This window comes from Hippichthys cyanospilos, chromosome 5 (genome assembly GCF_059441005.1).
Source record: "Hippichthys cyanospilos isolate Australia breed blue-spotted pipefish chromosome 5, RoL_Hcya_1.0, whole genome shotgun sequence".
Taxonomy (NCBI): domain Eukaryota; kingdom Metazoa; phylum Chordata; class Actinopteri; order Syngnathiformes; family Syngnathidae; genus Hippichthys; species Hippichthys cyanospilos.
Genome location: NC_142373.1, coordinates 9343461 through 9353787, shown reverse-complemented (window position 1 = coordinate 9353787; position 10327 = coordinate 9343461). Strand labels below are relative to the sequence as shown.

Genomic DNA, 10327 nt, shown 5'->3' with positions numbered 1-10327 from the left:
CTCCTGCTCTTCTTCGTTGTTTGTTCAGGTGATTAACACAATACTGCCCCCAACTGGGGAAACTCAAAATGTCAAATATTGGCGCGACCATGATGACAAAAAAAAATACTTTTAACTTAGTAGCTGCCTTTTGTCGACGCGTCATTGATTATCCAGGAAATAGCTTTCAAGTTCAACGTTATTTATTAATAATACGCATGTATTGAATTGTCGTTGTAGCACACAAAAATGACATTTATTCCTACTTGACTTGAATGAACTACACACTAACAAGGCTGCCAGTTAAAATGGAGACTAAAGACACGGCAATGGTAAGCCGAGTTTATGTTATTTTATTTCATTTTATGGGTGTGGGTGGACGTACGGGTGTGTTAAGTAGTCTCAAGGTAATCAAAGAAAATATGTAGTTCACTTAATTTTCCCCAAACTGAACAAAATGGCGGGTGAAGCGTTTGAAACTTGATGTTTTCATTTGACTGTGATACACAAAATCAAGAAACATACGGTTTTACGGAGATATTCTATGAAATTTTGCATCATTCTTTTATTACGCATTTTGGGACCAACTATGTGAAGTTGGCCATTTAATTGAAAACCTCGTACCTTAATTTTATAAGGAGTAATCATACAGAAAGCTTTGGCCTCTTACCAAGGGTTTGCAATTTATGACCAATAATCTCCTCAAGTGCATACAGAAGCACACTGAGGACACGTTTGTGACCCAGATAGTTTCCAAATACATTTGGTTGTATTTACTAAAATCTAACAATGGAATATGTTCCATTTCTAGGCTTTGATCAGATATTACTGCACTGAAAAATACTTCCATCATGTTGCCAATGCCACAGCAACTGCACAGAAGAAATTTCGCAATGAGCCAGTCTTCAGCGTCTTCCGTGCTTATGGCGACTTAATGCAAGGTGAGATGGACATGCTCAAATGAAAGTGATACTTTATTGTCACATTATCGTTCTCATTTATTCAGCACCTGCTACATTCAATTACAGGTCAAGTTCGACAAGCTACAGCCGAGTTGGACTCGATTAAGGACAGATCTGATATGTCTCTCTGCTCCCTTATAGCGCTAGCCTTCGCTGAGAAAAAAAAGACAACGCCAGGTAAGCCGGCAAAGTTGATTGTGATACCTTCAACGCAGTTTTATTTGAATGCATGTTCTTGCCATCACAGACAGAGATGTTATTCGCGATATTGAAACAAAAATCAGAGAGGATCGCAAAAGTGCATCTCCCCAAAGTCTGTACTATGCTGGAATGTTTCTTTGGCTTTTGGGTCGAAACGATAAAGCCAGGGAATACGTGGAGCGAATGGTCAAACTCTCTAAAGGTTCGAAAGAGGTAAGGCGAAGGCGCTGTTGGGTTTCCACTGTGTGTTTGAGTTTTTTGTAAAACCTTCGTGTACTGTGCAGGGGATAATCCTGAAAGCATGGATTGATGTGACGTGTGGGAAAGATGACTGCGCCAGAAAGGCTGGAAAACACTTTGACGAAGGGCTTAGGGATGGGCCAGACGCTTTTGCTCTCATGGGAAAGGTTTGATTTGAAGAAATTGAGATGCTAAAACTTTCATGGTTTTTCACAATTTCTACTCCTCCAAAATCTGTGTGTGTATGTTTTTTTTTTAATTGGCAATTGTAATTAAAATTGATAAAGGTAATTGCCGCGCCACCCACACACTTGAGATATTATTAGAAAGTCCAGGATGTCCTCTACTGAGCACACTAGGAGTTGTTATTTGGATAGTGCTAATGAGTCAAAATTCTACAAGATAGACCAAAAACAACGATCCACTACAGTGGAGACAAATGAATAGGATGGGTCTCATATCGAGACTTCAACTAACAAAAATATTTCATTGTTTTCCTAAGTAAAAGAAATATTTTGTATTTTTTTTGTTGATTTAATCATTGCCCCTATAAACTAGATAAGCCGAATTTACGGTATTTATGAAATCATCTCATGGCATTTGACATAGGTTTCACTGCTGTTTGACATGTTTTATTGATACTACAGTTGAGTAGTAGCAGTAGTAGAGTCTCTCCAGATTAATAAATAATCGTAGCTTTTTTGTCCGTCTGTTTCAGGCACAATACTTTGAATATTGTGAAAACTACTCGGAAGCATTAGATGTGGTCAACAAGGTGATTGCCAGTTTCCCTGGTTTCTTACCTGCCCTTGTTAAGAAGATGACACTTTTTTTAAACCTCCAAGACTGGGAACAAACCACAGAGGCAGCATTCAGGTGTGAAAAGGACTCTTGAAAGCTACAATTTTGTGAATCATGTTGGAGTGTAATCTAACGCATGAAATCAATCGACTACTGTAGTATTTTCTTTCTACATTGCATTCATTAAAGGGACAATGTTTAAGATTTAGACTGTTTTTCATTACGGACAACATGAGGTGTTGCATTTACCATTGTCTTTAGCTATAAAAGACACGACAGCCTTTCGGAGGAGTGCCACCCCCACGTAATATAATTTAATGATTGCTAGACCTACGATTATATTTAAAACATACTGTTAGTCGTTAACGACACATTTATTTGCAAGTTTTTGACATTTATAATCAAGAAAAATGGTCTAAATCTTACACAGTGTCCCTTTAAGTATCCGCCATTTTTAAGCACTTAAGGCAATTGAAATAAATAAATAAATAATGGAATGTCTGGTCTATTAAAAAAAACAAAAACGTAAAAATGTCATTGGGATTGAATGAGATATCATTTCAGGGTTGTACAAATGAATATGTTGTGAGGATTGATAATCTCACATCTCATTTCAGGGTTCTACAAATTGATAAATACAACCTGAACGCCTTACACATGTTAACTTTGCATTCCTTATGTATCAATGGAGATATTACTGAGGTAAACGACTGGGAACATTCGCACCAGAACACCAACAATACAAAAGTTATTGACAAGAGTTCTCTTCCATATGGCAGGCGACAAAGCATCTCTCCAACCTCATTAAAGGCCTGGACATGCAGGAACCACACAACCCAGAACTTGCTCACAGGATATCTCTAGCTTTCAGTCGAATTGTAAGAACAAAAACTCTTCTTGTCCAGTTTCCTTGTGCGGAATGTAAAACTTTTCGATTCCTCTTAGTGTGGGCGAAATGAGATGGTGCTTGAGCAGGTGTTCTTAATGGTGGAGAAAGCATTTGGTGTGACACAAGGAAACTCAGAGTTAGCAGCCGAGTTGGGCTACCTTATGGTTCTTCAGGGCAAAATCAAGGAGGCCATGAAGTGGTATAAGAAAGCCATGACCTTGGATGAGATGAGCCTCACTGCGCTGACGGGTGAGTTTCAAAGTATACAGAGTAAAGAGGTTATTATGTTTGCATAGGTTTGGGTCTACATTGTTTTATTGCTCAGGTATAATTTGGTGCCAGCTGATAGAAGGTTCCCTAGAAGAAGCAGAGAAAGATCTCGAATTTCTGACAGAAATTCAACAAAACACTGGAAAATCGGGGGTAAAGTTAAAACTTTTGAAAAATACTTTTTATATGTACTGTAAAGTCCCTCACAAAAGCAATGGAACGACAAGGTCAATCCCTGTTTTTGTTCCGTTATTTCTGTTGGACACTGGAAACATTTAGGTGTCGGATCAAAACATGAGTATGAGACACAAGTTCAGAGGCCCAGCTGTAATCTCAATACACATTAAATTAACCTAAAAGTGAATAAGGTTTAAGATTTGGTGGCATAACCACATTAGGTCTGTGCTTCAGGCCTTCCTGTTTTCACCACAGATTCAGTTCTTTGCTGTGTCAGCAATGTGTTTTTGGTCGTTGTATTGTTGCATAATGAATTTTCTCCTGATTAATTTGGATTCATTTATGTCCAGATAGCCTGGTTTTGTCGACTTCAGAATTCATTCTGCTACTACCATCAAGCGTTTTTGAGATTTGATATTTCCGAGTTACTTATCTAGGTGTAAAGACCATGAAAAAAACAATGGAGTACTGAACTTTATCTCGTATTCATCCCATGATCTGCAATTGTTGTTGTCCTTGGTATACAACTTTAGTTTACAACTATTATCTTTTTTTATCATCCTCTTTTTTCCGGTTGTCATTCTTTTCTTTGATCTGATTAGGAAATTCTCTATCTGCTTGCACTTGTGGCAATTAAAAAGTGTCGTCCACAAGAAGAGATAACCCAACTCCTTAAAGACGCCGTGGAAACCCATTTGGCAGCTATCCATGGTCTACCTTTGTGTGTGGAGTATTTTCAGAAGCTGAACCCTGACCTCCTCTTACAGATTGTCAAGGAGTATCTTGCTATGTGTCCTATGAAGGTACAACTTTGGGTTCATGTTTCATCTCTAATCGCAGGATTGTCACTACTGCTTAAAATGTGAACACCTAAAACCAAACCACTATAGACTATTTTTACTGGCAGTTTATGTTCTCAGATAATACCTCTCTCATCCTTTCTGAAAAGTTTTTTTTTCTTTATTCTGTGAATCTTCATGTGCATGTGTGTCTTTAAGGAAAGCACACTAACTTCTAAATCAGTTTTTTTAAGCACCACTAGATGGTGCAACAAATATGAGCAATAGAGCTGTATATTAATTTTTTTTATTTTTTTAAGGCACTGCTGCAGTATGTCTTTTTCACTTTGCATTACTATTACTTCATTTTTGCCTCTTTTTTTTAATTCGTAATGATCCCAAACTTGTGATACGCCCTGTTTTCGGGGGAGTCGATCTCGCTTGTAACTCAGTGTATAACTGCAAGAAGAGTTCATCGAGAAAAGGGCGTGACAAACATGGTTCCGAAGCTTTGAGGCAAATAGTTTTAGTCCACTTAATTTTAAAGTAATCTTACCCGACTTGGTTGACTTTTTTCCCCCTAGTCCTATCTGATAGTATATTGCTTAACCACTTTGGCTGTTGTTGTTTTAGCCTTGATTTCTTAACCATTTTGGCTGTTGTGGTTTTAGCCTTCATCTCAGGGCCAGGCTGCTGTTCCTCAACTCAAACACTGTGCCAGCTTGTTGGATACAGTGGTCAAGATTGTGCCTGGCCTCCTTGAAGGGGTTTTCCTGCAGGCCAAAGTCAGGTTTCACTCAGGTGAGCATCGTGTTCTAAGTGGCTGCTTCTCTTAACTGATTTTTTGAACTCCAGTATCTATTGGCGTTCAGGCAATATCGATGCCGCTCAGAGCAGTCTACAGCACTGCCTGGAACAGTGTCCTTCCCATACGGACGCTCACCTGCTTATGGCTCAGATCCACTTGTTGCGCAGCAATTTCACGTTGTGTTTCCAGTCTCTTGAACTCTGCCTCAGCTATAACTTTAAGGTAAACACACCATCTGAGTGGCAAAAGTTTAGTTTGTTTTTATTTTGTACAAAATAGTTACTCTTTCTGATCGCCAAAGAATTTCAACATATTTTCAACATACTGCATCCCAGGTTCGAGAACATCCGTTGTACCTCCTGATCAAGGCTAAAGCGAAGAAGAAAATGGGTGAGCTGAGTGAAGCGGTTCAGATTTTGCAAACGGTGATGAATCTTCCTGGAGTCTGCAGGGCTGCAGCGAAGTCCAAAACAAAAAAAATCGAACTGAGTTCTGCAGACTGTGTATCTGTCTACTTGGAGTTAGCTGAGGCATTGCGGCTCAGTAATAAACAGGTGAAATTACGCCTGTACACGGCAGAATTAATTATTTTCAACTTCTTAAACTGTGTTAAGGGATTTCATTTTTACAGTGGTTATTTCATGCAGCATATTCCCAGATACTGTTATATGAATAATCTTTGCAGCAAGAAGCATCCAAGGTGATGCAGGACGCCATCGAGAAGTTCTCAGGAACTCCTGAGGAGCTTCGAGTTACTATCGCCAATGTAGATCTCGCTTTGTTACACGGAGACACAGAGTTGGCACTGAATATGCTCCGAAATATTACACCTGAGCAGCTCTACTACATTCAAGCCAAAGAGAAAATGGCAGACATTTACCTGAACCACAAAAAGGACAAGCGTCTGTTTGTGAGCTGCTACAGGTGAGTTGTAGTAACTTATATGTGTGTGTTTTTAAAAGTGTGAGCAACTAAAATAGATTTTCAGCCAAATGGCATTATTTGTCTATTTTTGGGACATTTATCGTCCAAAGAAGCCAATAAAACAACTCAATATGTATGGTTTGGATACATATGAGCAACAGAACATTCTAAGTGGTGAAGTAAGTCATGAAGGTAGTTGGTGTGAAGAGAAAAGGATGGAAGGAAATCAAAAATATAATATTCATAAGGTACTTAGTTATCAGTCTTAAAGACTGGCTCGCTTACTGTATCTGGATGCAACAAAGTGGATTTTGTGTCGTAACTAACTCTCAGATGAATCACTTTTCGAAACAAAACGTAAAATAGAAAAACGCTTGAAAATGAAATAATTGCAATATCATGTGATCTGTTCTCCAGGGAAATCTTGGACAAGCTACCCAGTCCTCATGCATATATTTTACTTGGAGAAGCTTACATGCATATTTTAGAGGTCGGTAACAAACACAATTTGTCTACATGAATACATCATATAACACAGTCACTTATATGGATTATTATTTGTTTATATAAAAAAGGGTTATTGCATACTTGTGTGCATAAATTATTGTGTATTATTGTGCATAATTACTTCTTTTGAAATATACATCAAACTTAATCAAAATTATATTTTAATATTATTATATACAGTTTATAAATGACCGATATTAAGTTATTTCAGGATTTTCAAACTGCTAGAAAGGCTTTCACTTTTTTATTTTCACAAGATTACACAAATCATCCTTATTTGTGTATTACCTAATATGCCAGTTGAACTCATGGTTTACTTCTGTGTCCCGAAGATTCCTGATACTGTTTCTTGAACTCTGAAATGTTGTGAAAGTTCAAATTTGTGTAGTGGCTACTTTAACAAAGGAATGAACAAACAACACATATAGAGCAAATGCATCTCTTGCTGCCGTGGGCCCATACCACTTTGGAACAACAAAAGCTACAAAACAAAAATGTTTTTAGAATTTTTTACAAACAGCAACAATTCCTACCACTGACCTTAAAATGGTTGCATTTTTAGCCAGAGAAAGCCATTGAGGTCTATGGTCATGCTCTGGAGAAAACCCCTGAAGATGGAGCTCTAGTCAGCAAGTTTGGCAAGTTTCTGGTCAAGACTCATTATTTTGACAAGGTTTGTGTTTTTATGATAGGATTGACCAGAACCCATGTTGACACACACATCCTGTTCAACAGGCATTACATTATTATGAAGCTGCATTGAAGACCGGACAACAGAATTTCCTGCGCTACGACCTGGCCGACTTGCTGATGAAGATGAAACAATACGAGCACTGTGAGAGTGTTCTGCTTGATGCGCTCTCCCATAAGCCAGGTACTTAGCAGTACTTATACTGTCCTTATACTGCCAACACATTGAAAACATCACAATAGACAGATGACATGGAAAATCCAATTTATACCTCAGAGAAAGAAAACTCTCATTGCTCCCTAATGAAAAGAATATATTCTTCTTTTTCCCTTGATCCTTAATGAAATAAAAAAAATATTTTGATTATCACATGCCCTACATATTTATTTTATTTTATTTTAATCTTTCCATGGGGGCTGCCAAGTGAATGGACTATGTGCACTATCAGACAACTGCCGTTATCTAATGCTGTTGGCAAAGGTCCAAAATAGGATTGACAAAGATGAAGAAGCCTTAATAACCCTACAAAGGGTAAGTCATTTCAGAGGTACACTTTTAGTTGCTTTTTTCCAAACCATTGTTTCATTGTCAAATAACATGCATGTTTGTCTTAAAGGCATAGTACTGTAAAGTTAGAATTTTGCTTATAATGGTGATCATCCACTTATGAACGACTTCCGTTCCGGCTGCCTGTTTTTTAGTCTAATTTGTTCGTAAGATGTTCGCAAAATAAGCCCCCCAAAAAATGTCTATCAGAAAAAAAACAAAAAAAACAACGCTTGTTTAGTACATCAAAAGCTACTCCGGGAAAGATCACGTTATCGTTGTCACGATACCATGCTTCCGGGAGAAACTTCAAAATAAAAGTATGCCAAGGTCATATTTCTTGCTCTCAGCGGAGGAAAGACGTACTGGATGGGAGGTTTGTTTACGTTTGTTACATTGGTATCACAGTACCAAATCTGGCTTGTAGGCAAATCCGTTCGTATCTCCGAACGTCGGTTAAGTCGAATGTTTCTTATGCAGAAGAGCGTCTGGATTTAAATTTGCCGATTGTTTGTAGGGCCATAATCGGCCGATTTAATTGTATGCTCAATAAATCGGTCGGGCCCTACAGAGTAACTTGTACCTTCCCTGCTATTTTTTGATTCTACTCATCAGCGATGCTACATAGTCAGAGACGTTTATGTCTTTTCTCTATTTTCATTCTATTGTTATTATCATCATTGAGAAATTGGACTTTTGCCAGGCTCGGGATATACAAGCCAAAGTACTCAAGCGGGTGCAATTGGAGCAACCTGACAGCTTTGACACGCAGAAGCAGCTCGCTGCCAAGATCTGCACTGAAATTGCTCAACATTACACCAGCCAGAGGGTCTATGACAAAGCCATCGAGTTCTACAAAGAAGCTCTTGTGCACTGTGAGACAGATCACAAGGTCCGTGCGACTGAATCAAAATGTCCTCCGCGTTGAATATGTTTATGACCATCTGGAATTTTACCTCCCATATGTATCAGACCTTCTGTGGGTATGCTGGGAAAAAGAGTAGTATTGATCTCTTTTGTGAGTAATTCACTAAACAAATAATTTCAGGTGATGCTGGAGTTGGCACAGGTTTTTCTCATGCTAGATGAAGTTGATACATGCCAGGACCAATGTAGCAACATCTTGAAGAGTGACCAGTTTAATAAAGAGGCAACTCTGGTGTGTTCCGTTTTCTGTTTTCTCTGGACGTTATCCTTTTGGAACAGTTTGGTAAAATACTATAATTAATTTTTTTTTTTAGATGATGGCTGATCTTATGTTCAGGAGAGAAGATGAGGAAGAAGCGGCTCTCTATTACCATAAAGTTTTGGAGAGCAAGCCAGGTGCACAATCCCTATGCTAAGAAAGTTTGTATGGAAACAAATGCCATCTTATAATGAATTTAAGATAAACTCTGTATTGCTGTTTTAAGAAGACTTCTCAACCGTGTCACGTCTTATTGACTTGCTGAGGAAAGCAGGGAAGTTGGAAGAAATGCCCAGATTTTTTGAGAAACTGGAAAATTCTTTGACCAGAGTTACATTTGAACCTGGCTTTAACTACTGCAAAGGACTTTATCTTTGGTGAGTCAGCTATTTTTTTAGGTTACGAGCGGGTCGGAGCTACATGGTGACCAGGAGTTTAGAGAGGCTGTAACATAAAAAGTCATGCATTCAGGCGTTGCCTTATTGTATTTACTGTATTTATGCTTGACGCTCAGGTATACAGGACAACCTAACGCTGCTCTGCAACATTTCAACCGGGACCGCAAAGATTCCAAGTGGGGTCAAATGGCTGTCCATAAGATGATTGAAATCTACCTAAATATCAACAATGACATGATGGGGACGGAATTATGTAATACAGAATTTAGAACTGGGTAAGATTCGCGAACCAGCACAATAGGCTGGACAATATAGACACATGGATTCACGTCTCTCATTAGGGGCTCTACAGAAAAGCAGCAAATGGAGAGAGATGCTGTGACAACAGCTCATCAGCTGCTGAAGGAAATAAAGCCAGAAACACCCGGAGAACATTTAAAGCTTCGTATCCTGGAGAACTACTGCCTACTTGCCACAAAACAGAAGTCCAATATTGAAAAAGCTCTTTCTGTTTTTACCGAGATCACAACTAATGTGGTAAGAAAACAATCACAAAATATTGCTCCACTGTTCTATTAGAATAGTGTTGCCATCTTGTGAAAGCAGAATGTCGCGTTTGAATTTAGGAAGCTCACGTGCCAGCACTGTTGGGCATTGCAACAGCGTTCATGATGCTGAAATTAATTCCCCAAGCCAGGAACCAATTAAAACATATAGCAAAGATGACCTGGAATATTGTTGACGCCAACGAGTTTGAGAAGAGTTGGCTGCTCCTGGCAAACATCTACATTCATTCGGGGAAGTATGACTTGGCAGATGACCTCCTAAAGAGATGTCTCGACCATAACGAGGTCCGTCACTGCTTTAATGCTCGGATGCATTTTGCATCATCACGTTGCATTAATAACATTGTTTGCGGTGAATGTAGATGTGACTAAAAAGCCAAAATAAGCTGATTTTAAGTGGAGG

General features: G+C 38.7%; 1 protein-coding gene across 12 annotated transcripts in view; it reads left to right on the top strand.

Annotated features, from left to right (window-relative positions):
- Positions 1–127: 127 nt before the first annotated feature.
- Positions 128–10327, top strand: part of LOC148423390 (tetratricopeptide repeat protein 21B-like) — a 21491-nt gene continuing 11291 nt past the window's right edge. For 4 of the 12 annotated variants that reach the window (XM_088414668.1, XM_088414665.1, XM_088414664.1 and 1 more), the window contains exons 1-26: positions 128–311; positions 791–920; positions 1008–1118; positions 1189–1355; positions 1427–1549; positions 2101–2258; positions 2801–2885; positions 2963–3061; positions 3129–3321; positions 3398–3495; positions 4122–4322; positions 4970–5099; positions 5171–5328; positions 5442–5660; positions 5792–6030; positions 6448–6520; positions 7100–7210; positions 7273–7411; positions 7653–7759; positions 8478–8666; positions 8823–8933; positions 9016–9097; positions 9187–9337; positions 9475–9633; positions 9700–9895; positions 9985–10209. In XM_088414668.1, the coding sequence (XP_088270794.1) occupies positions 255–311; positions 791–920; positions 1008–1118; positions 1189–1355; positions 1427–1549; positions 2101–2258; positions 2801–2885; positions 2963–3061; positions 3129–3321; positions 3398–3495; positions 4122–4322; positions 4970–5099; positions 5171–5328; positions 5442–5660; positions 5792–6030; positions 6448–6520; positions 7100–7210; positions 7273–7411; positions 7653–7759; positions 8478–8666; positions 8823–8933; positions 9016–9097; positions 9187–9337; positions 9475–9633; positions 9700–9895; positions 9985–10209 (3711 nt within the window). In that variant the 5' untranslated portion in view covers positions 128–254. Of the gene's footprint in view, positions 312–790; positions 921–1007; positions 1119–1188; positions 1356–1426; positions 1550–2100; positions 2259–2800; positions 2886–2962; positions 3062–3128; positions 3322–3397; positions 3496–4121; positions 4323–4969; positions 5100–5170; positions 5329–5441; positions 5661–5791; positions 6031–6447; positions 6521–7099; positions 7211–7272; positions 7412–7652; positions 7760–8477; positions 8667–8822; positions 8934–9015; positions 9098–9186; positions 9338–9474; positions 9634–9699; positions 9896–9984; positions 10210–10327 lie in introns of those variants that run through there. The other 8 variants (XR_015865589.1, XR_015865588.1, XM_088414669.1 and 5 more) reach the window with 7 other exon arrangements.